Source organism: Anabrus simplex, chromosome 3 (genome assembly GCF_040414725.1).
Source record: "Anabrus simplex isolate iqAnaSimp1 chromosome 3, ASM4041472v1, whole genome shotgun sequence".
Taxonomy (NCBI): Eukaryota; Metazoa; Arthropoda; class Insecta; order Orthoptera; family Tettigoniidae; genus Anabrus; species Anabrus simplex.
In genome coordinates, this window is record NC_090267.1 from 127185474 (window position 1) to 127212470 (window position 26997).

The 26997-nt window shown below is 40.6% G+C and overlaps 2 protein-coding genes across 2 annotated transcripts; both read right to left on the minus strand.

The window, feature by feature from the left end:
* Positions 1 to 14255: 14255 nt before the first annotated feature.
* Positions 14256 to 16458, minus strand: LOC136867092 (cuticle protein 63). Its single transcript, XM_068227020.1, has 2 exons — positions 16426 to 16458; positions 14256 to 14488 (listed from the first exon to the last, which is right to left on the minus strand). The coding sequence occupies exons 1-2, from the start codon at positions 16435 to 16437 to the stop codon at positions 14261 to 14263; spliced, it is 240 nt and encodes a 79-aa protein (XP_068083121.1). The 5' UTR covers positions 16438 to 16458; the 3' UTR covers positions 14256 to 14260.
* Positions 16459 to 23812: 7354 nt separating this feature from the next.
* On the minus strand, positions 23813 to 26375 carry LOC137499013 (cuticle protein 63-like). The gene is made up of 2 exons (XM_068227021.1): positions 26343 to 26375; positions 23813 to 24078 (listed from the first exon to the last, which is right to left on the minus strand). The coding sequence occupies exons 1-2, from the start codon at positions 26352 to 26354 to the stop codon at positions 23851 to 23853; spliced, it is 240 nt and encodes a 79-aa protein (XP_068083122.1). The 5' UTR covers positions 26355 to 26375; the 3' UTR covers positions 23813 to 23850.
* Between the last annotated feature and the right edge of the window lie 622 nt (positions 26376 to 26997).

Consider the following 26997-nt stretch of genomic DNA (forward strand, 5'->3'; position numbering starts at 1 on the left):
ATGACTGCCTATAGCTATTGTAGGTGATCCCCAACTCGACAACATAACGACCACTAAAAAGGAGGACACCCAGTTGAATTCACTTTCAGCACCATGAAAATTCCCGAGTTACCATAGAGGGAGAGAAAACTTAAAGAGGATAGCTGCCCTGGGAGAGCAGGTAAGCTCTCTTCTGTTATTTCTAATTCAACTATAATATCGAGGGGTCTCTGGAAGGCTGTAAATGTGTATTGGTTGGAGCAAGGTGCTCTGTCTTGGGAGATTTCTCTCTTTATCTATGTAAACGCTACATTGGCGGCATTGTGACTGTAAATTAGGGGTTGAAGCCCAAATGTCTTAAATTCCCTATTCTGGGGTTTTCTATTCTGGTATTTAAATTGTCATTGTATCTGATACATTGGTTTTCCTTCACTAAGTGAAGACATTGTTAAGTTTTTAGATTTGAAAAAATATAACCTTTAATTAAAGTTTTAGGTTCATCTTTGATATAGTAGATAGAACCATTCCGTCCGCACCTTCTTTCATCTCTCTCTGAACCACGGAAACTCCGTAACACTTATTATTTATTTATTCTTATTTTATATCTTTGTTTGCACCTTACGACCTCTAGACAATTTCTTCTTTGCAGGAAATCATTTTACGAATACTTACACTCCTCTGATCACGTCTTGAATGTCCTGATCACTATCGATAGTACTGTATTCGCAAAATACCAACATCTTACTTTAATTTTACTAAATGTTTGCTCTGGAATGTTACATTATACAGTACGTTCGCAGTGGCGAACTGTCTATGACTTAAACGTACAATCGAGAGCACGGAATCATCGATGTATTTAGTCTCCAACAATGTTTTCTCTTATCTAATGTTGGCACAACATCCTTATCATTAATTGCTGGCCACACCCACCTCTTGATGATCCAATTCCTAATTGGTTTGAAGCATATTCTGGCCATACATAAATGTCAGGTCAATGTGACAAGTGAAGGAAGACGCGTCAAGAAGGATGTTAATATGGGTAGTGGAAACACAATGCCTTATAATATCTGTCTACATCAGGCCTGTGAAATAGTAACTCAGGAAAGTAAAAGTAAATTCGCGTCCACGTCCCGAGAGTGTGCAGCTATTTCTAGGCACACCTCTAATGGATGTGAGCTGCATGTACATGTGGAACCACATTACCAGCCCTCCTGCCTATGTTACAGTAGTGGCTGTACCGGGAGTCGAACTCGTGTGCCCGAAGACAGCAGCTAATAACGGCTAATTAGGGAGGTGGACAGTAGCTTAGTGACATACAAAGTATTAGTGGCGGGTCGTAAATACATATTAGGTCTTTTTCCCACACCTGTGGGGTCGCGGGTGCGAACTGCGTCGCACATGTGGCTATGGTCCTGTTTTACGGCAGTATGCACTTCCTGACGCCAACCCAATATTGCGTGTTTCAGTGGTGGTTGGGAGTGTAGTGTGTTGTCTGAATATGATGAGGAGAGTGTTGGGACGGACACATACACATAGTCCCCGAGCCAGAAGAATTAATCAGAAGCGATTAAAATCCCCGACCGTGCCGGGAATCGAACCCGAGACGCTCTGAACCGAAGGCCAGTACGCTGACCATTCAGCTAAAGAGTCGGACATATTCATATTAGTTATATTACATACATACATACATTATCATTATAGACTTTTGCGCCTTTCAGCGTTCAGTCTGCAAGCCTCTGTGAATTTACTAAACGTCGCCAGAATCGTCGATTTAAAACTAGTGTTGTGGCCTCATTTAGTTCTATACCTCTTATCTTTAAATCGATAGAAACCGAGTCTAACCATCGCCGTCTTCGCCTACCTCTACTTCTCTTACCCTCCATAACAGAGTCCATTATTCTCCTAGGTAACCTATCTTCCTCCATTCGCCTCACATGACCCCACCACCGAAACCGGTTTATGCGTACAGCTCCATCCATCGAGTTCATCTCTAAATTAGCCTTTATCTCCTCATTCCGAGTACCCTCCTGCCATTGTTCCCATCTGTTTGTAGCAGCAATCATTCTTGCTACTTTCATGTCTGTTACTTTTAACTTATGAATAAGATCTATATATATTTTCTTTATATTATAGATTATTATTAAACATGATTGTTTTACGTGGAGAGGTGGGAGTTTGGGGCAGTGGCTTAGTCGCTGACTTTCTGCCAAGAAGGCTGAGGTTCGAATCCTGGTCGAACTCGGGTTGGTACATTAACCTGAAAATTCACGTGACATCGGGAAGGGCACCCGGTCTTAAACCCCCTACCAAACCGAGCGTGGGAGGTTCCAGCGATCGAAGAAATATCTGGGATTAGCTGAGAAGAGTTTTATATTAGTTCTATTATCATTTCTTCGACAGCAATCATTTCGAACATAGTTATAATTCCAATGTTACTATCTACAAGTCTCATAAAGGCATAAAAGTTTTCCAAAGATTTGTTCAGTTTTATAGCCGGGATGAGTAGTTCAAGCGGTTCGATCCTAGCACAATCCAGTGATATTTGAATGTGAACAAGTTTGTCAGCGCCGTGTCGGAAGATTTACCTACACGTGAAGGAACTCCTACGGGGAAAATTTCCGGCACCTTGACGTCTCCGAAAACCGTCAACGTAGTTCGCGGGACGTAAAACCAATTTTATTCTTATTATTTAATATTAGTAGCCTAACTGGCATTTTACCCGCTTTGCGCACGGGAATTTGCAATGGATTACATGTTAACTTCAGGAATTTATGCCAAGTAACACACATTTAATGCGACATGTTAAAATGATATTTTCGTACGAAAGCGCGTGGCAGTAACGTGAAAATAATGAAGCTGAACGAAGTCGAGAGAGAATGATTACGATTTCCGAATACATTGTACGGTGCTGTTCCTGGTCCGAAGTTGAGCGAAATTCTCCACAGTTCTCAGGTTGTGTATTGTATCTCTGACCACTTGCGTGGTGCTCTGACATTGATGATACCTCCCATAATATCTGTCTTATCAAAAAGAGTAAAATGGCTCTTTATTTTTTCCCGTATCCCACCTTGAAGTAACATGCACGATATGTCCCACGGGACTTGGACTAAACATCCTAATTTTCGTAGTTATCATCTTCGTTACTATCCGTAGTACGATAAATACGTACATGGCATTTAGGAAATAACATATTCTTAAACGTTTGCTGTATACAGTCTTTTGATAGATCTAATGTTAACGAAAATATTTGAGAATAATCTTCCTATAAACCAAGTCCACGTGATTACCATTCCATCATATGCACCTGATAACACAATGGTGAGCGAGTAAAATCCTCTAAAAGGGTGCAATACATAGGTTGAAATAAGTCCAGCATTTGTCCACTTTTAGGAATATACAAAGGGATAGGTAACCAGACAGACAGACAGACAGACAGACAGACAGACAGACAGACAGACAGACAGACAGACAGACAGACAGACAGACAGACAGACAGACAGACAGACAGACAGACAGACAGACAGACAGACAGACAGACAGACAGACAGACAGACACAAAAGGAAAAAGTTTTACCTGATGTTACCTCGGTGTTCAGAATCATTAGGTGGGGGTAATTTTAAAGCCGAAGGATGTGTGATGCATCCTCTAATTTTCTCCTGCTATGGACCCTTCAAAAGACTGTATGTCTACGAGAGTGTCCGTCACTGGCTGCAGAGCGTGAAGCCCGTATAAAATAGTAAATATTTCCGTCATTTGAAAAGCAAGCGAAATTATGTACACTAAAAGAAATATTTAAAATGAAAGTATGTTTCACATATAGTCTACAAATTTTACATGTAACCAATAGTATAAGAGAAAATTGAACAAAACTATTCTGGTTTTCCTGTAAACCACCAGCAGTCTATTTAGTTATTTTCAAACGATATGCATATTGAAGCCTTCTTCTGGATGAGTGGACTCCAAATATGACGTTTGGTGGAGATAATCAATAGTGTAAGACAAAATGAAAAAAAAAAAAATCTTCTGGCCTTCGCATACACCCCAGTCTATTCTGTGATTTTTAAATGATATGCATATTGAATCCTGCACATGGATGAGTAGGCTCTAAATATGAAGTTTGAGAAAAATGAAAACGTATTTTGATATATTAAGTTACTTGTAAGTTATATGTGTATCGATACTTGCTTCTGTGTGAGTAGACTCTAAATATGAAGTTTATCCGAGATATAATCAATAGTGTAAGAGAAAATTGAAAATATACCTTTTGTGATCTTCCTATAAACCCCCAGTCTATTGAGTGATTCTTAAATGATATGCATATAGAAACCTGCTCCTGGATGAGTAGTAGACTCTAAATATCAAGTTTGGTCGAGATATATACCACCGTTTACCCGTGGTGGTGGAACAAACAAACAAGCAAACAAACAAACAAACAAACAAACAAACAAACAAACAAACAAACAAACATATAGACACGAAAGCTAAAAACTACTGATAAGATCTCGAATTGACCTGGAAAGGATAAATTCACCAAAATTTGGCGAAATAAATGACATTACAGACAACGGACATCCTAGAATTTTGTTTATAAGATATTTAAGCAATTTCGTCCTAATGAAAAGCAGGCACAGAAATAATAATTTTGCACCAGATTAAAATATAAACTTTTAAAACTCCTTTTCTAGAAAACCACTGGGCATGCAGTTAAACGATGCCATAGAAATCAATTTTGAAAGATGCCTAACGTTTCCAGCCGATCAATTTGTACACGTTGTAGCTACGTTCATCTCGTTAGACTCTGCAACTTGTATCCACTGAACTTGAATACGAACAATGGGTAAAGGTAGATTCCAATCAACACAGATAAATCACTATAACTAGATAAAGGGTTGACACTGGGAAGGAAAGAGGTGTTTTAACATTGCCTTATCAACAAAAACCACTGTTTATTATATCGACAAGCTTCCATGCACCCGTTTGCACTTAAGACTAAAACCGTATCGAAAGCAGAATATATCAGGTGGTGGTGTTGATTACTGTTTTAAGAGGAAGTACAACTAGGCAACCATCCTCTGCAGAATATATCATTGGCAAGTGACGCTGGACAGTGCAATGTAGGTTTGAAAACCGGACGTCTTTCCACCGTATATAACCTATCAGGAATGGGTGTAACTGCTAGTTACAACAGGAATTTTATAATTTTAGGGAGAAGCTTTGGGTTGAAATGAATTACACACTGTATTGAGTTGCACATTTTAATGTAAAACAACACCTCAAATATTGTTAAACAGTGTCATACTGCTGGCAATGTTTTTTAAATAAATTGTTGGGAAAAATCAACCAATAACATGGTGAGTTTTGACGATGCCGGCGGAGTAAGCCAGAGGAGCGGCATGGACAGCAGCGACGGCGGGGGCAGCAACTACGGCGGGAGCAGCGGCGACAACAGCTGGGCCAGCGACCACTGCAGGGCCGGCGGCGTAAGCTACAGGGGCAGCGACATGGGCGCCAGTGAGATATCCAGGAGTAGCGAAAGCTACAGCCACCAGAGCGAGGAAGACAAACTGCAATATAGGAAAATAACATTTCACTTTACTACATGTATTTTGTGGACACGAATTAAAAGAACATACCCAAAAATTACACTTTCATAGAAATTCATAGACATTTCTTTTGCTACAGATCTTACGCCGCATTAACATTAAAAAAGTTTGCTGCAACGATGAGATAAAGAAGCACTGAGAAGTGGGCTTGGCCTTATGTTTAAGTACAGCTCCACCATTAGCCTGGTGTGTAAAAGGGAAACCGTTGAAAACTGTATTCAGGGCTGCCGAAAATTGCACGTGATTCCACTATCTCCCGATTGCTAGCTTACAACAACGAGGTTTGTACCACTCAGCTTGCTCACTCATTACTTTTATAAACAAGATTTTTATTCCACCATTTCACAAAATTTTTTACATGTTCTTATATTGGATGATGCAACCTGATTGGTCAAATTTGTTAGAGGACCTCCTAATCCGTGGGTTAAACTGTTTCGTGAGTAGCGGCTTAGAATACATTCATGATATCTCCTGACTTCTGTAAGATTTAATAAAATACTCTAGGGGCTCTGAGACTGGGAGTGTGTGTTAGCAAACAACGGACCTTTAAGTGAATCAGACATTGCCTCGTTTACGTTTTGCCAATCTGTTCACGTGCATTTTCCCTTCACGACCTCACGTGGCCAACTATTGTTCTGTATGAGAATGGCGTTAGCGAGGTCTGTTTCAGAATTACGCCCTAATGCCACAGAATTTACAAATAAGAGAATATACTTAGGACAGTCATTAATAGTAATAAAGAATTAGTTCAATATATATTTATGGAAGTTGCCGTGGACGTTAAAGTACTCCTGAAAAATGGAAAGGTTATATTTAATGGACAATTTGTTATCTCCTGATTGATGGAATGGTGCACCGATATACCAGGCGAGTAGGCCGTGCGGTTAGGAGCGCGCAGCTGTGAGCTCACATCCGGGAGATAGTGGGTTCGAACCCCACTGTCGGCAGCCCTGAAGATGGTTTTCCGTGGTTTCCCATTTTCATACCATGCAAGAGCTGGGGCTGTACCTTAATTCAGACCACGGCAGCTTCCTTCCCATTCCTAGGCCTTTCCCGTCCCATCGTTGCCATAAGACCTATCTGTGTCGGTGCGTCGTTAAGCAAAATAGAAAAAAAAGCACCGATATACCTAGCACTCCACGTACTTCAGTACTACTCAACAGATAGCGGAGGGAATTAGATCAAGTTACTGTTTAGTTATGTTTACACTCACCAGCTTGAACATGGTTGGTTGAGGTTTTCTGTTTCTCAGAGGAGTACAGTGTGCCTTCTGCAGCGGTGTCCGAGGTTTATATACTTAACCAGGGATATGGGCGCGGTTCTCCTCCGGGTCCTTGGTACGATCTCAGTGCCAGCGTCAGTGAATGGGTTTTTCGTCCTCTAAGAGGAAATAACGGGAACACAGAATTCACTGTCATGGCAACACAACATTCAATCATGTCTTGATACCTTTGCCAGTGCCGATCTACTTTACTGAATAAGGTTATTCTGCTCGTCTGATTGCTTGGTAAGGGATTTACTTACCAAATATATATTCCCCACATCACCTTTCTCAAACGATCCTAATAAAGAAATCACTCTAAAAAAAAATGTGCCAATCAGAGAGGGAAGGAACAAGAGTTGACCAAGAGAGGTGGGATAGGAAACATGAATTTGACAAACCTGACACAAGTAAGCGGAAACAATGCTAGATCCAGCTAGGGCCACCGTGGTCGCCAACCCACGCTTCCAATTTGCAAGACCCTGGTCCCCCCTTTTAGTTACCTCTTACGAAAGGCGGAGGATTCCTTGGATGTTTTTCGACCGCCCCCACCTACAGGGGGAGATGTAGAAATTCTAACGCAATTAACTCACAGTTGTTATCACAGTTAGGTATTCTGTATGAAAGAAGTCAACCCTCCGGCAAAAAATATATTTATATCAACCTGTTTTCAGGGGTACTCTAAGGAAGCGAACGCTGAGTGGACTGTGGAGACCTTGATGTTAAATAAGAGAAATGAAGAGAGCGGGAATGATTACCGGTAAAAACTGGAGGGAAAATTAACAGAAGGGTACTCGGAATGAGGAGATAGGGGGTAAGTCAGGAATAAGTTTCCTAGGAGAATAATGGAATAGGGTATGCAGGGTAGCAGGAGAAGAGGGAGACCCAAAGGATGAAGATTAAACTCAGCTTCTAACGATATAAAAATAAGGTATGTAGAAATAATTACTCCACAGAGCTGCAAGCAAGGAGTGAGGCAAGGCTGTGTTCTATCTCCTCTCCTCTTCAATATTTACTCTGAACAGGTATTTTCCAAGGCACTAAAAGGAAAACAGGAGGTCATCGTTGTTAATGGGATAACAATAAATAATCTGCGATATTCAGATGATACTGTTCTGCCGGCAACAAGTGATGAAGAACTGCAGACATTACTAAACTACATGGTAAAAAATGAAATATCGTATGCCTTTTCGTGCCGGAAGTGGCTTAGGACATGTTCGTCTTGCCAGGTACAGGTCTTTTGTTTTGATTCCCATAGGTGACCTGCGCGTCATGATGAGGATGAAATTATGACGAAGACGACACATACACCCAGTCCCCGTGCCAGCGAAATTAACCAGTGATGGCTAAATTCCCGACCATGCCGTGAATCGAACCCAGGACCCCTATGACCAAAGGCCAGCACGCCAACCATTTAGCCACGAAGAGGGGCAACTGTGTGGTTGAACTTATTGATGGAGCTGGTCTGCGTTTAAACACGAAAAAGTTGAAAGTAATGGTCATAAGCAAACATGGCATTCAACCTGTTAACTTGACAGTAGCTGACACATCACTGCAACAAGTCCAACGCTTTATGTACCTTCATTTAGTGTTATTAGCTGCCGTCCTTGGGGGCCCGGGTTCGATTCCTGGTACTGGCAGAAATTTAAGAATGGCAGGAGGGCTGGTATGTGGTTGAAATGGTACATGCAGCTCACCTCCAATGGGGGTGTGCCTGAAAAGAGCTGCACCACCTCGGTATGAGGACACGAGTTTACTTTTTAGTACCTTCATTCTTCCTTCACGACCTCACTTGGTCAACTCTTGTTCTCTACGAGTACGGCGTTAGCGAGGTCTATTTTCAAATTCTGCCCTAATGTTCTAGAATTTACAAATAAGGGAATATACTTTGGACAGTGATTAATAGTTATAAATAATTAGTGCAAGTTATATTTAAGAAAATTGCCCTGTAAGTTAAAGAAATGCTGAAAAATGAAAAGGTTATAATTAATAGACCACTTTCTATCTCCTGATTTATGGAATAGTGCACCGATCACAGCTGGAACCATGATGTTGGAATGAGGTCCTGGATTGAGGAGGCACGGACTACATTCAAGAGAAAGAGCAAACTTCTCTGCAAGAGGGACTTTAAGATCAATCCCATTCTCTGTCTCCGCTCACTTCAGTGTTATTATGCATTTTCTGTCTTATTTTATAGTGCCGAAACTTGGACCCTCACAGAGAAAACCACCAAAAACTTGGATCATTTGAGATGTGGTGCTATCGACGCCTGCTCAGAATATCATTGGTTGACAGAATACGTAACAGTGAAGTACTCCAACGCCTGAACAAAAAGCTAGAGGTTACGCACAACATCAAAAATGAAGACTCCTGCATACCGGTACATTAGAAATGGTAAATTGACCAATAGACTCCTTCACCTTAGAACGCAAAAGTGAAGGACCGAGCTCTATAGCTGCATTCGCTCAAGTGCGGCCAGTATCCGGTATTCGGGAGATAGTAGTTTCGAACCCCACTGTCGGCAACCCTAAAATTGGTTTTCCGTGGTTTCCCATTTTCACACCAGGCAAATGCTGGGGCTGTACCTTAATTAAGGCCACGGCCGCTTCCTTCCCACTCCTAGCCCTTCCCTGTTCCATCTTCGCCATAAGACCTATCTGTGTCGGTGCGACGTAAAGCAACTAGCAAAAAAAAAAAAAGTGAAGGAAGGAGAATATCTTGGCTATAGTATCTACAAGATCCACGGCTCAGTACCCCCACTCTTTTCCGAGTTGTTGAGAACAAGAACCAGATCGCCCTGATGACAGCCGACATCCAATGAGGATCTAGTACAAGAAGGAGGAGACGGAGCTGCTAGCAAACTAACGATTGTGAAGGTTCGTACCACAGGGCCATACGTACACAGTGAAGGTGTATGTATGCTATGAATTTGCATTGTAGCCGTTCTTCATGTGGATTTATGAGCAAGAATTAAAGTTACGACCTTCCTGCTATATTTACTTGTTGCTTTACGTCGCACCGACACAGATAGGTTTTATGGCGACGATGGCATGGGAAAGGGCTAGGAGTGGGAAGGAAGTGACCGTGGCCTTAATTAAGGTACAACCCCAGCATTGTGCTGGTTGAAAATGGGAAACGATGGAAAGCCACCTTCATGGCTGCCGAAAGACGGGTTCGAACCCACTATCTCCCGAATGCAAGCTGTTAGCTACGTGACCCAAACTTCTCAGCCACTTGCTCGGGTTATATCGTTCTTATTGGGTACATAAATATGACCACTCTACACTCTAATAATTAAACAACTTGAACGAGGAAGATAGAAGGTACGAACCTTCGACAAATCATGGTTTCGGCAACGAAAACGGAAGAGCCGTCAAAACGGTAAATTGAAAGCCTGTTTGGAAAAAATATTTAAAATCAGTTTTAGAATATTTTTATATGTTGCCACAACAACAACACAACTTATTAAATTAACTTATTACATAGCTGAATAAGATCAAATAACGACCGATACATGAACTATTTTATAACTTGTAAAGTATTGAAAATGAAAATCAGCCTTTTTCCAGTCATTCAACCGGGTCAGGAATGGAATGAATATAGCCCCAATCTAGCAGCGAGGATGGGAACTGTGCCGCACTTCTATGAGGCAATGATTAATGAATGACAGATGAAATGAAATGACATGGAGGAGTTTTGCTGGAATGGATATGACAGGGAAAACCAGAGTTCCCGGAGAAAAACCTGTCCCGAATCCGCTTTGTCCAGCACAAATCTCACATGGAGTGACCGGGACTTTAACTACGGAACACAGCGGTTAGAGGCTGGCGCGCAGCCGCCTGAGACACTGAGCTTCTACTTGTAAAGTATTATAAGATGGAAAATATATAGTAATCCATTTAAAGGAATAATTTTTATTATTAAAAGTGGCAATTTTGTGGCGAAGGTTGCCCTCGTTATCACCTTAAATCCTGTGTAAAACTAAATAGTTTTAGTACACCATGAACAAATGTGTATATAAGACGTGTTGATCAGTTAGATATAGGCTTACCTTCCATTTACAATACTATGTGCGCATTATCTTAATCTCAAATAAAATAAGGAGTACTCCAGGAAGGGTAGTACTGGAAAGAAAACTACGCCAATATTCGGAATAGATAATACATCAATGCAGTTTGATATATCAACAGATAAAAGGCTATCCATATAAATATTAACAGTTTGATTGAGTTATAATTTCCTTGCGGAAAGTAGTGTAAATTTGAAAATGAATTCAATGATCTAATTTGCTTTAGGAAAAACCATCTTGGTTCCCTTACCACCCATTGTTGACTAGTATGCCTATTTATGGCTATCAGGCCCATCAATTTATTTCTAAGTCCGACTCCTTGGTTAATTGATCAGCTTCGAGACATTCGGTTTAGAGGGTCCCGGGTTCGATTCTCGGTTAGGTTGGGGATTTTAATCAAGTGTGATTAATTCTTCTGTCTTGAGGACGGGTGCTTGTGTTTATCCCAATATTTTCATATTCATACAACATACTACACTACCAACCACCACAGAAACACGCAATAGTGGTTACATCCCTCCATAGAGTGTTGGTGTCAGGAAGTGCATCCGGATTTAAAACAGGGCTAAATCCACATGTATGACAACGTTCGCACCAGCGACCACGCAAGTGTGGGGAAAAGCGGTAGAAGGAGCAGAAGAAGAATTAACGTATTGCAAATGTTTATTTCTTACATCAATCCCACTTTTTTCGTAAATATTAAGCTGTAGACAGTACGAAGGAGCTATTTCAAACAAGGTTTTCTGCTGTTGTCCTTGGTGCTTCGCTCCAGCCTCGAAATCTAAGAATCAAGATAGAATACTTTGTTCAGTGGAACGTTATTTATAACCGAGCTCGATAACTGCAGTCACTTAAGTGCGGCCAGTATCCAGTAGTCTATTCGGGAGATAGTGTGTTCAAATCCCACTGTTGACACTTCTGAAAATGGTTTTCCGTGGTTTCCCATTTTCACTCCTAGCAAATGCTGGGCTTTGCCTTAATCAAGGCCATGGCCGCTTCCTTCCCACTCCTGTCCCATCGTCGCCATAAGACCTATCTCTGTCGGTGTGACGTAAAGCAGATTGTAAATATGAAAAATGCCCGTTACACTGAAATGAGCCCATAACGCTGGCACCAATTCTTATCCGTTGCCTCAGGAATTTCGTTGAAGAAGGGTCTCCAGAAAATCCAGATAATTGTTCGTCAATATTTGAAACAAGACCTTTAGCCTCTTGACATCACGTCCCCATCATTTCAACTGCAAATGCCCGGAAGATGTACTTTTTTAAAATTCGCCTTACGTCGCACCGATACAGATACAGACGAGTCTTACGGGATAGGAAAGGGTTAGGAGTGGAAGGTACCGGCCGTGGCCGTAATTAAGGTACAGCCCCAACATTTGCCTGAAAATGGGAAACCACGGCAAACCGTCTTCAGGACTACCGACAGTGGGTTTCTCCAATACTGGATACTGGCCGCACTTAAGCGACGGGAGCTATAGAGCTAGGTGTTGCCACAGACTATGTAGCTTTACGTTTCGACCTTCAGGCCTACTTAGAGAATAAAACAGGTAACTGACGCCTGTCATCGGTAGGCGAGCACAGCCCTGAGTTAGCAACGTGGGGAAGTGCAAGCCGACTGAGAGGGAGGAGACTTGCACCCGCGTGCGCACTGGGCACTGCGCTTACGGCGGGCAAGGTTTGACACCCGCGCTGTAGGAGTTCAGCACGGAATATGGTGCGAGGAATATCATCGTCAGTGTTGCGGACAGTGGAGTTCGAACCTACTGTCTCACGAATGCAAGCTCACAACTGCACTCCCATAACCACACGGCCAACTCGTTTGGTACGAAGATGTAGTTTTCCGTCACTGCTCTGTAAATCTTCCTTTCATTGCACACGGCCAATTCCGCAGCAGAACAAGCAACCTTGCAAGTAAGAGTTTTTGCAGTCATAATACGAGCATACGATACTGTCTTTGTCAGCGTATTTTTACTGTGAAAACGTATTGGGATACATAATCCTTGATTGAAACACGACAGGCATTTCGAAGACATTCTATGTCCGCAATGCTCCAAAAGGCCAACAATTTTGCCGATGGTCAGAAAGCCGGAGAAAAATGGTTTACTCCTCAATCAGAGTGGAAACCACATAGTATCTGGAATGAGTTAAGATTGTGTAGATTATGTTCTAGGGCGCTTACTGAACTCACCAAGGAAAGCACTGCTCCGATTGAGCCGGAAGACAGGTAATTTATACGGCACATCTCAGGAAACTGAAAAGGAATCGGGCCTTCGAACATGTAGAGTTCATGCAGTTCAGGGATTTTAAAGACCTTCGCGGAAACGCAATTATTGTCAGTGTCCCTATAGGACTGGCTGACTGATAGTTGTGCGTGCACGAGGAACAGCTGTTGCGAGCGGTGGCCCAGAACGTTATCAGATAGTACATAAACGTTCATAACCAATGTACTCCGTACAATGCAAGTGTATATTATTTCATCATGTAATGACAACTACAATTAAACTTATTTTCGACACGACGTTTGCATAAAACGTGAGAAACATTAAGTTATATAGTCACCACACACAAAGAAAAGAAATAATTACTTTAAAGATTGCCAAACGCAATGAAGTACAAAATAAAAAAAAAATATTTTTATGGGCTGAACATGCTCTACTCTCCTATGTACATTATCAAGCAGAATAATGCCGAGTACTATACAACTGCTTTTTGCTTCTTTAGCAAAATGCCATGTTGTTATAAACTTAGAGAAAGCAAAAGAAAATAGGCTGCGATAAATGAAGCATCTCTTGAAGCAACCGTGTTCATACGAAAGGACACAGATACAAACACACACTAACAAATTACTGTGCCAATATTTTTATTGTACATATTGCTTTACATCGCACCGACACGGATAGGTCTTACGGCGACAATGGGACAGCCCTTTCCTATCCCATCGTCGCCATAAGACCTATATGTGTTGGTGCGACGTGAATCGAATTATAAAGGAAAAAGGATATAGATCGACTTATTGATTTCATTTCGTTTTTTATTGAGATCATATGGGTATCTCTCTCATCAAAGAACAATCTAAGCTAAGATTTATCAGTTCTGTACAGAAATGATTCAAGGTTGTGTTGAGCTAAAGAAGTTTTACTGGCACGTCTAACCAATATAACATTTCAGGACATGTACAACTGATTGATATGCAATGGATTTTTAAATTTCTGGGAGTGGATTTGGGTTGAAAGAAATTACACACTGTATTGAGTTGCATATTTTAATGTAAAATAACACCTCAAATTTTGTTAAACATTGTCATAAATGGCAATGCTTTTTTTGAAAATAAATTGCTGGGAGGAATCAACCAATAACATGATGAGTCTTGACGATGCCGGCGGTGTAAGCCAAGGGAGCAGCATGGACGGCAGCGACGGCGGGAGCGGCAACTACAGCGGGAGCAGCGACCACAGCGGGGCCGGCAGCAACTACAGCGGGCCCAGCGGCGTAAGCCACAGGGGCAGCGACATGGGCGCCAGTGAGATATCCGGGAGTAGCGACGGCTACAGCCACCAGAGCGAGGAAGACAAACTGCAACAAAGAAAGAAAATATTCCACATTAGTACATGTATTTTACTAGACCGCAGCGAAAACTGCATAGCAGAATTTACTCTCTCATGGACAAGCTGCTTATTTCATCGCGTTCTTATAACTGTTCATCGATCCATGAAATCTGACCGGTGAACAGCATGATTTATACTCTATTAGACTTACGGGATGAATAATTGAGCCCTCTTCTTTTACTCGATGTAAATACTTAATATTTTTCGACGGTTTGGGGATAAAAGTAAGGTTTTGGTTTATAAATCTGTAAGAGTGAATGACAAAGTACAAAATTGTCACTGTTTTCTCATTTGTAAATTAGGCCTGAAGTGTTCAATAAACCATTATTTTCTGGAAATCTTACAGGGTTACACTCTCAAGGAATGAACTTTTAGACATTAAATTGTTATAGTATAGAAGCATTTTTGATTTTGTATTCTGTTCATGTATGTGTACGAATGGTTAATAAATATACATTATAAATAATAAAATAAAATACATTCAATTATTCCCTCGATCCAAGTTTATGTGCAAGTTAATATGAAGGAGGGTGAATTCAAAGTGACTTTGAGAATTAGAGGGATTGTAATATAATCTCAATGAAACCCTTAACTATTCAACCTAATTTATCAACCTCACACTGCATCTATGACGACAAGCAGGTTCTCAGTTAATATCATCATGAAGTCATCCCAACTTATTGTCAATGCACTTGCTAATTCACAGGCTCAGACGTTACACTTACGATTACTGCGAATGCAGGAGCCAACGTTGAATACAAGAATACTGATATTCATTTTATTTATTTATTTATTTATTTATTATTTATTTATTTATTTATTTATTTATTTATTTATTTATTTATTTATTTATTTATTTATTTATGGTTTAAGTGTTTGAACTAGGGCCAAAAACACCTGTACAAAAATTCAAATGATAGGTTACAAGTGCTTCAGGTCACAGCTTGTACGTCAATAATGCATTAAGGATGAAAAGAGCATATTTTACTTCCTTGCCTAAGTGTCATCATCGAGCTCGTACGTCGTGCAACTTGTATGTATTCGTCATAATTATTAATTGTGTGTTAGAGAAGGCTCTGGTTCATGGTAACAGCGTTGATATTGAATATTATTGTGCCTTTTGGTGTATAAATCTGTGTGTGCTTTCCCGAATGGAGTTTCCCCAAAAATTAATTTCCCTTTTGTCTTAGTAACATCAGTGGAATGCCATTTTGTATGTGCTACTGGTGATCATGATTTCCCAGATTTCTAGATCAGTTTCACGTCTAGATTTACATTTTCCTTTAATGGGATTTTACTTGAGAATGTTTTCTATAGGTAAAGGCGACATGACTTTCACAACATTATTTATTATTATTTATTGTTAATTTTTTATTATTTATTTATTATAATGTCTCGCAGATAATTCATAGATAATAATAGTAAAACTAAATCTGATTGAAACTTTATCCTGGTTCTCTCTTAATTAATTAATGGGGATTAAGTTCAGTTTTACGTTCGTAAGCTCTTCCTAACATCAACCGTAAGTGGAATGATGAATCCCCTATCGCGATGTTTGTGATGGTTGGTAGTTTGGTGTGTGTTGTGTAAATTAAGCTCTCGGAGCCTGGGGAATTAAGCCAATACAGCTAAAAGAAAAGAACCCGGAACCATTTGAAGCGATGACCACTTTGCTGACCATTTAGCCGACGACCCCGAAGAATACGTTCGATACTTATCTGTGTAAATTGTCCTCTTTGTGTAAAAATACAATGACCTTGAAACTGGGGTAGATTTGAACGTGGGCCATTTCTTATGATCTATTTCATCAACTCTGTACTGATTTCTACTAAATGTCGTGTTCTTGAAATGAAATAAAATGAAATGAAACTATTTAAATCACTGTTTCATAAAATTTAAACTCACCAGCTTGAACATGGTTGGTTGAGGATTTCTGTTTCTCGGAGGAGTACAGTGTGCCTTCTGCAGTGATGTCTGAGGTTTATATACTAGTCTGCGGATATGGGCGCGGTTGTCCTCCGGGTCCTTGGTACGATCTCAGTGCCAGTGTCAGTGAATGGATCTTTCTTCGCGTAGGAGGAAGTGGGACGAACACTGAACTCATTGCCATGGCAACTCAACAGTCAATCAATTCCTGAAACCTTCGTCATTGCAGGTCTAACTTTACTGAATAAGGTAATTATCTTTTTCTAATTGCTTCTCACTAAAATGTACACAAAATACAGTAACAATTCCATTACCGTATGCATTATTGTTATGGTATTCACTCCACATATGCATTCCCTACAGCCCCTTTATGAAAGCTCCTAATCAATAAATCATTCTAGAAATGTGTGAGAATAGTTTATGTGAGCTATAAAAAGGAATAATGAGTAATTTACTTCTATTTCAGTACATAACTAGTAGACCTTCTGCACCGTCAAAACTTTGAATCTATCGCTTCCTTACAACATTAATCAGAGTAGGACCATTAGATATTCAGAACTCTTCAATAATGTGGGCATCGGAAAATGATAGGTGAAAACCGCTCAAAAAACTGAAATTTGAACGTTGGCGTCTAGTCAGTGGCCGATGCCATGGAGCCGTCAATCAGGCACAGTCGAGGTCAAGCCGAATGATTCACACAGTAAAGCGCTGGCCTTCTGACAGTGAGCTCAATTTGGGAGGTTCGATTCTGACTCAGTCCGTAGTTAGTAGGGCGTGAAATCAATAATATTATTATCATTATAAAGTGTCAGCTTGAAATAATTCTACCAGGCCTTCGACGAGGCCATACAGCATTAAATTATTATTATTATTATTATTATTATTATTATTATTATTATTATTATTATTATTATTATTATTATTATTATTATTATTATTAGACATTTCACCAGTTCCTCAAACTTCTCCGCAAGCTCAGATAGAACAATGTACTCCGTAAATTTATAAGTCAGTTTCTCTGTGTGGAAATATATGCTGCCACTGCAAATTTGAGCTTCAAGGTGACTGCTTAAAACCTCTTGCTCAAAACTATTTTTTCTATCAGTATTGAACCGGAAACATGGTCAGCCGGAGATTATTATAAGCCTGCGATATTCTTATAGCAATAAGCCAATTTGACATAAAGTATTTTTTTTTTTGGAAAACCGTGCGAAAATCTTTGGATACTTAGTTGTATGTAAGAGAACGGGCACATCTCAACAAAACTTTTCTTCTTGAAAATGTTGAAACGTTGTATGCTCGTATCCACTGTGTTTTGATTGCATTATTCTTGACGAAAATGGCATATTATAGCACATGATGATAAATAATATCTAACGAATTAATTAGTGCAAGAAAGGACACGCCAAGAAACGGAGCAATGTGAGGGTAACGTCTGCAAGTCCAGTTCTAGGGTCGGATACCTTTCCTGACTCCAACTATATGTTGAGGGACACATCTTGAACACAGTGCCACCCATAAGAAAATTATTTCGAACTTCCGACTTTTTAATGATGGTGACGTCATATTATTGCCATGGACGACATCAGCACTCCAGTGTCATGGGCCTACACTCGTGAAGTCTTACTATCTCAGGGTGTGATTGCTGTTCGTTTTAGTAACATCGTCTTCTGATTGGCAAGGTACTGCTTAAAATGAAGGAGTTTTCTGAACTGAGATTTATATTTACCGAAACAAAATAAAATTGGAAAAATGAAGTACAAATTAAATTATGTCATGTTGAAAAAGAAAAATTACGATATCAGAGTAAACTGTGTGAAAATAAATGTTATCAATACATTGGCCTATCTTAGTTAATGGCTTTTATAAGGTTGATATTTATTTAAGGATAAATTGTGATAAGGCAGAAAAACACGTACCTGAAAACCATATCGGGTTTCAAGTTAACCGTAGGTTTCTGGAAAACTCGATATACAAACTTAATCCATAGTAAAGATGTCCAATTATTTTCTTAATATATATATATATATTTTTTACAGTTGGCTGACCCCTCAATGAGAGTGGATACCGCAGACCTGGAATGTTTAAGACTGTGTAGATGATATTCGAGGGCACTTATTGAACTCACCAAGGAAATCATTGCGCCGAATGAGCCGGGAGACAGGTAATACATATGGCACATGTCAGGAAACTGAAAGGAATCGGGCCTTCGAGTATATAGAGTTCATGCAGTTCAGGGATTGGGAAGACAAGTCGCGGTAACACGATTGCGTTATTGTCAGTGGTTTCAGGTTCACTTTATTACGATCCCAATCTCTCTATAGGACTGGTATGTCAAGGTCATGAGCTGGCTGATAGTCGTGCGTGCACGAGGAACAGCCGTTGCGAGCGGTGGCCCAGGACGTTATCAGATAGCAGATACACGTTCATAACTACTGTACTTCGTACAATACAAGTGTATATTATTTCATGTAAGGACATCTATAATTAAATTTATGTGCAACACGACGCTTGCATAAAATGTGAGAAACATCAAGTTTTGTAATGACCACGCACAAAGAAAATAAATAATTACTTTAAAGATTGTCAAAAGCAATAAAGTACAAAATAAAAGTAATTTATATTTTTGGGGGCTGACATGCTCTACTCTCCTATGTAAAATTATTAATCAGAGTAATGATAAGTACTATACCACTACACTATCGTTTCTTTAGCAAAATGTCATGTTTTTACAAACTTAGAGTAAACAAAAGAAAGTAGGCTACGATGAATGTAGTATCCCTTCAGGGAACCATGTTGATACGAAAGAACACAGATACAAACACACTAACAAATTACTGTGCCAATCTTTTTTTGTTTTTGTTTTCTGGTACATGTTGCTTTACGTCGCACCGACACGGATAGGTCTTATGGCGACAATGGGACAGGAAAGGGCTAGGAGTGGGAAGGAATAGGCCTTGGCCTTAATTAAGGTACAGCCCCAGTATTTGCCTGAAAATGGGAAACCACGGCATCTTGAGGACTGCCGACAGTGAGGTTCAAACCCACTATCTCCCGAATACTGGATACTGACCGCGCTTAAGCGACTGCGGCTATCGAGCTCGGTGAGTCAAATCATTTGCCATAGACTATGTACTGTAGCTTTACGTTTCAACCTTTATTTGTAGAATGAAACAGGTAACTGAGGCCCGCCATCGGCAGGCGAGCACAGCGCTGAGTAAAGCAACGTGGGGAAGTACAAGCCGACTGAGAGGAAGAGACTTGCACCCGTGCGCGAATTGGGCACTGCGCTCACGGCGGGCAAGGTTTGACACCCGCGCTGTAGGAGTACGTCACGGAATATGGTGCGATGAGTATCACTGTCTAAAGATAGATCAGAAACTTATTTTCAGCATTTACTTTGAGGAATCTCCAACACTTAATCTGTAATTCAGAAAAGATTGCAACGTTTGCTGTTAATAGTTCAAAAGTTCTGTCAGTATAATTGTTAAGGTTTATGTGGATCGTAGCGTGACCACCGATTGTAGTGTATAAGTAAACACAGCTTTCTGTAGCGAATTAAATACATCATTTTGAAGCTTTTTATGTTATTTGTGACGTATTTTAAACTCAAGACGAAACAGTTATGTGAATTGGAATATTTTAATGATTCACTGTTGATGGAACCAAAATGTTGAAAACCGGTTAGGGTTTACATTAGTAATGATGTTAATATTATATTTTGTTCGGTTCCATGGCTAAATGGTTAGCGTGCTGGCCTTTGGACACAGGGGTCCCGGGTTCGATTCGCGTCAGTTTCGGGAAATTTAACTGTCATTATTTAATTTTCCTCGCACGGGGGCTGCGTGTGTGTGTCGTCTTCATCATCATTTCATCCTCATCATGACGCGCAGGTCGCCTACGGCGTCAAATCATAAGACCTGTACATGGCGGGCCGAACATGTCATCGGACACTCCCGAATCCCACTATCGGCAGCCCTGAAGATGGTTTTCCGTGGTTTCCCATTTTCACACCAGGCAAATGCTGGGGCTGTACCTTAAATAAGGCCACGGCCGCTTCCTTCCAACTCCTAGGCCTTTCCTATACCACCGTCGCCATAAGACCTATCTGTGCCGGTGCGACGTAAAGCCCCTAACAAAAAAAAGTACTTTTTACGGTTTCCGGAGACGCCGATGAGCCGGAATTTTGTCTTGAAGGAGGTCTTTTACGTGCCAGTAAATCTATTGACTCGAGGCTGACGTATTTGGACACCTTTAAACACCACCGGACTGAGGCAGAATCAAACCTACGAATTTCAGGTCAGAGCGCCTCAACCGTCCGATCCACTCAGCCCGCCAAGAATTAAATCGTTTTAATGTGTGCTGATATAGGCTGTGTTTGTATTTATTAAGTGTACTGTGTGTCAGACTCGTTGACTAAATGGTCAGTGTTCTGGCCTTCGGTTAAGAGGGTCCCGGGTTCGATTCCTGGCTGGGTCGGAGATTTTAACCTTCATTGGTTAAATCCTATGGCTCGGGGCTGGGTGTTCGTGCTGTCCCCAACATCCCTGCAACTCACACACCACACATAACACTGTCTTCCATCACAATGACACGCAGTTACCTACACATGGCGGACGCCGCCCACCCTCATCGGGGGGTCTGCCTTACAAGGGCTGCTCCTGGCTAGAAATAGCCACACGAAATTATAATTATTTTATAGTGTACTGTATGAAAGAGAAACATGGACGATGAAAGGTAAAATTGAAAAATGAAAGACAATAATCATCATCATCATCATCATCATGAACATCATCGGTTCTCTGCCTATCAGCAGGTTTTCGCAAGCGTTTTTCAAGCCTATCTGACTTATGTTTTTCTTTCTTCTTTCCAGTATCTTCCATTAATTTTCACACGCACTTTCATCTGATACTTCTTTCTTCCTCTCAAACTTCTCCCTACCGAGCTCGATAGCTGCAGTCGCTTAAGTGCGGCCAGTATCCAGTATTCGCGAGTTAGTAGGTTCGAACCCCACTGTCGGCAGCCCTGAAAATGGTTTTCCTTGGTTTCCCATTTTCACACCAGGCACATGCTGGGGCTGTACATTAATTAAGGCCACGGCCGCTTCCTTCTCACTCCTAGCCCTTTCCTGTCCCATCGTCGCCATAAGACCTATCTGTGTCTGTGCGACGTAAAGCAACTAGCAAAAAAACTTCTCCCTGCAACTTTTCCTTCCATTGTCTGTGTTAATAAACATTTCCTTCGTAAACAGTGGCCTAAACACTTCTTCTCTTTTGAATGGTTTGCAGTATTGTCGTCCTTTCTTCTCCTACACTTTCCAACACTACTTCATTCCTTAATTTGTCTTACCAGTTGTCTTCTCTATTCTTCTCCGGACCCACATTTCAAAAGATTCCAATATTCTTTCTTCCTCCCTTCTCAAAGTCTCAGGTCCATAAAAAGCCTTTGAAATATAGTATTGAAAATTTGTGGTAAAGGTGAGATGGACTGACCGAATCTCAGATGTAGAGATAGAGAATAGAGGTGGTTAGAAGAGTACGATTTGGTGAGGTAATTTTTAATTTTAATTTCGTGTATCTATTTCTAGCCGAGTGCAGCCCTTGTAAGCCAGACCCTCCGATGAGGGTGGGCGGCATCTGCCATGTGTAGGTAACTGCGTGTTATTGTGGTGGGAGATAGTGTTACGTGAGTTTTGTGAGTTGCAGCGATGTTGGGGACAGTACAGACACCCAGAGCCCGTGCCACTGGAATTAACCAATGAAGGTTAAAATCTCCGACCCTGCCGGGAATCGGCCCCGGGACCCTCTGACCATTCAGCCAACAAGTCGGACATTTAGTGAGGTAGGAGAGGTATATAGGATGGATTCGTCCCATGGCCCACTTGCCGCTCGGCTGTCACACTCTTATACGAACCTCCTATTTTGTATAACAATGTAATATGTATAAGGCGCTGAGAAAGCTATAGCAGTTATTATTAGAAGAAAACAAATTAAGGAATGGAATTTGTTATTGCTGGAGCGTCGTGAGTGTTGAGCGGAATGACTAGATGATCAAAGTGAAGTTCGAATAGAAAGAGGTGGCATCGCGAAGATTTAATAGGTCCTACCTGGCTTCTGTCCATTTTAAACTTTGTTGAGCAGAAATTTGTGACACCACTCCAGGCGTCTTTACGGATATAACAGGCGATTGTTAACGATTTGGTTGTTTACGATGTCTCTAATATACGTCTCTGGTTTTACCTTGCTGAGTTTACAGATAATGATCAACACTGCCATTTAATGTTTGAAATTATTCCAATGATTCGTGGTGGTATTTTCAGAAGGAAAAAAAAAAAAAGACTTTGCTACTGCTCACTCTCCAGAAGGTAACATATAACTGGCCTTGAGATCAGAACCTACAATTTTAAGTGTATACCCGGGATTTTCGAATATTCGCGTCTTGGTCATTTCGAGGTGTTTCAAAAATTTCAGAAATTTAATCCTCCCGAAATCTTACATTAGATTTAATTTGGTTAAAATCACATTTAATCTGTTTTCATTCTATAACATTTTCTTTGGGATGTACTACTTCATGCTTCCTGAAAGCCTCTAGTACATCCAGGAATTTTGAAATGATGTGTATCCGTAAAATATCTTTGAATTGAAAAATTCTAAATATTACATTTGGTTAAATATCTCCTGACAGACAAAAAATAATAATTTTTGATGCAGAGGTCTTCAAATTGTCTGACTGGAACATGTATGAAAACGCTAAATTAACAGTGGAATAGGAAAATAAAGACACATTTTGAGTTTTATTTGTACTGTACACATTATTTTATTTGACTGACTGGTACTCTAGGATATAGATCTTGCATTCGGGAGATGGTGGTCTCGAACGCCAATGTCGGCAGCCCTGAAGATGGTTTTCCGTGGTTTACCATTTTAAGACCAGCCAAATTTTTGCGCTGTTCCTTTATTAAGCCCACGGTCGTTTCCTTCCCACTCCCAGCCCCTTTTTGTCGCCATAACACCTATCTGTGCTGGTGCGGCGTGAATCGATTTGTAAAAGAAGAAAGGATATAGATCGACTTATTGAATTCATATCGTTTTCTATGAGACCATATGGGTATCTCTTTCATCAAAGAACAATCAAAGCTAGGAATATTCAGTTCTGTACAGAGATTATTCATAGTGGTATTGAGCCAAAGAAATTTTATTGGCACGTCTAATCATTATAATATTCCAGGCCATGTACAACTGATTGTTATGCTATGGATTTTTAAATTTCTGGGAGTGGATTTGGGTTGAAAGAAATTACACACTGTATTGAGTTGCGTATTTTAATGTAAAATAACACCTCACATTTTGTTAAACAATGTCATGTTACTGGCAATGCTCTTTTTTAATGAGTTGTTGGGAAGAATCAACCAATAACATGATGAGTCTTGACGATGCCGGCGGTGTAAGCCAAGGGAGCGGCATGGACGGCAGCGACGGCGGGAGCGGCAACTACAGCGGGAGCAGCGACCACAGCGGGGCCGGCAGCAACTACAGCGGGGCCAGCGGCATAAGCCACAGGGGCAGCGACATGGGCGCCAGTGAGATATCCGGGAGTAGCGACGGCTACAGCCACCAGAGCGAGGAAGACAAACTGCAACAAAGAAAGAAAATATTCCACTTTATTACATGTATTTTACTAGACCGCAGCGAAAACTACATAGCAGAATTTACTCTCTCATGGACAAGCTGCTTATTTCATCGTGTTCTTAGTAATGTTCATCTATCCATGAAATCTGACGGGTGAACAGCATGATTTGTTCTCTTAGACTATAGGATAAATTGAGCCCTCTTCTTTTACTCGACGTAGATGCTTATTACTCGTCGAGCTGAAGTAGGTAAAAGTTAGTTGAATAATACTGTTATTGTTTTTACGACGCATTAACTATATTAGACGGTTTTGGGAGAAATGTAAGATTTTGACTTGTAAACCTGTAATAGTGAATAACAAAGTACAAAATTGTCACTGTTTTCTCATTTGTAAATCAGGCCTGAAGCGTTCAATTAACCATTATTTTATGGAAATCTTACAGCGTTACACTCTCAAGGAACGAACATTTAGACTTTGAATCGTTATAGTTTGGAAGCATTTTTAATTTCTTATTCTGTTGATCTATGTGTACAAATGGTTATAATTTCGTGTGGCTATTTCTAGCCGAGTGCATCCCTTGTAAGACAGATGAGGGTAGGCGGCATCTGCCATTTGTAGGTAACTGCGTGTTATTGTGGTGGAGGATAGTGTTATGTGTGGTGTGTGAGTTGCAGGGATGTTGGGGACAGCACGAACACCCAGCCCCCGGGCCATTAGAATTAACCAATGGAGGTTAAAATCCCCGACCCGTCCGGGAATCGAACCCGGGACCCTCTGAACCGAAGGCCAGTACGCTGACCATTCAGCCAACGAGTCGGACTACAAATAGTTAATACATATACAGTATAAATAACAAAATGAATTCAGTTATTCCTTCGATACATGTATATGTGCAAGTAAATATAAAGGAGGGTGACTTCAAAGTGACTTTGAGAATTAGAGGGATTGCAATATAAGCTCAATGGAACCCTTAACCATTCAACCTAATTTGTCAACCTCACACTACATCTGTGGCGGCAAGCAGGTTCTCAGTTAATATGCACTTGCTAATTTACAGGCTCAGGCGTTACACATATAATTACTATGAATGCAGATGGCAACGTTTAGTATAAGAACATTAATATTTATTTATTTATATATTTATTTATTTATTTATTTATTTATTTATTTATTTATTTATTTATTTATTTGTGGTTTAAATGTTGGAACTAGAATCAGAAACCCCTGTACAAAATTTGAAATGGTAGGTTTCAAGTCCTATAGGTCACAGCTTGTAGGTTAATAATGTATTAAGGATGAATGGAGTGTATTTTGTTTCCTTCGCCAAGTGTTATCATCGAGCTCGTAAGTCGTGCAACTTGTATGCATTCGTCATAATTATTAATTGTGTCTTAGAGAAGGCTCTGGTTGATGGTAACAGCGTTGATATTGAATATCGTTGTGTCTTCCGCTGTATAAATCTGTGTGTGCTGTCCCGACTGGAGCTTCCCTGAAAATGAGTTTCCCTGTTGTCTTGGTAATATCAGTCGATTTTCATTTTCTATGTGCTGTTGCTGATCATGATTTCCTAGATACCTAAGTCAATTTCAGGCCTGAATTTACATTTTCCTTTAATGGGATTGTACTGGAGAAGTTTTCTATAGGTAAAGGCAACATGAATTTCACAACATTATATGTAAGTTATTTACAATAAAATCTCACAGATTAGTCATAGTTAGTAACAGTAAAACTAAGTCTGCTTGAAGCCTTATCCTGATTCTCTCTTAATTAATTAATGGGGATTATGTCCTGTTTTACGTTCGTAAGATCTTCCTAACAGCAACCGTAAGTGTACTGATGTATTTCCTATCGCGTGCTTTGTGATGGTTGGTAGTGTGGTGTGTTTTGTGTAGATTAATATGTATGACAATCAGCCATTCTATGAGCCTGAGGAATTAAAGAAATACAGCTAAAATCCCTGGCCCGGCTGGGGAAAGAACCCGAAACCATCTGAAGCGATGATCACTTTGCTGACCATTCAGCAAAGGAACCCGAAGAATACGTTCGATACTTATTTTTGTAAATTGTCCTCTTAGTGTAAACGACGATGAAGAATACGATGACCTTGAAACTGGGGTAGATTTGAACGTGGACCATTTATTATGATCTATTTCATTAACTCTATACTGATTTCTACTAAGTCTCGTGTTCCTGAAATGAAATAAAATGAAATGAAATGAAATGAAATGAAATTATTGAAATCACTGTTTTATAAAGTTTAAACTCACCAGCTTGAACATGGTTGGTTGAGGATTTCTGTTTCTCGGAGGAGTACAGTGTGCCTTCTGCAGTGATGTCTGAGGTTTATATACTAGTCTGCGGATATGGGCGCGGTTCTCCTCCGGGTCCTTGGTACGATCTCAGTGCCAGTGTCAGTGAATGGTTCTTTCTTCGCGTAGGAGGAAGTGGGGCGAACATTGAACTCATTGCCATGGCAACTCAGCAGTCAATCAATTCCTGAAACCTTTGTCACTGCAGATCTAACTTTACTGTATAAGGTAATTTATCTTGGTCTAATTGCTTCTTCTTCTTAATCTCTTTATCCTCCAGGTTCGGTTTTTCCCTCGGACTCAGCGAGGGATCCCACCTATACAGCCTCAAGGGCAGTGTCCTGGAGCTTCAGACTTTGGGTCTGGTGATACAACTGGGGAGAATGACCAGTACCTCGCCCAGGTGGCCTCACCTGCTATGCTGAACAGGGGCCTTGTGCAGGGATGGGAAGATTGGATGGGATAGGCAAGGAAGAGAGAAGGAAGCGGCCGTGGCCTTAAGTTAGGAACCATCCCAGCATTTGCCTGGAGGAGAAGTGGGAAACCAAGGAAAACCACTTCCAGGATGGCTGAGGAGAGAATCGAACCCACCTCTACTCAGTTGACCTCCCGA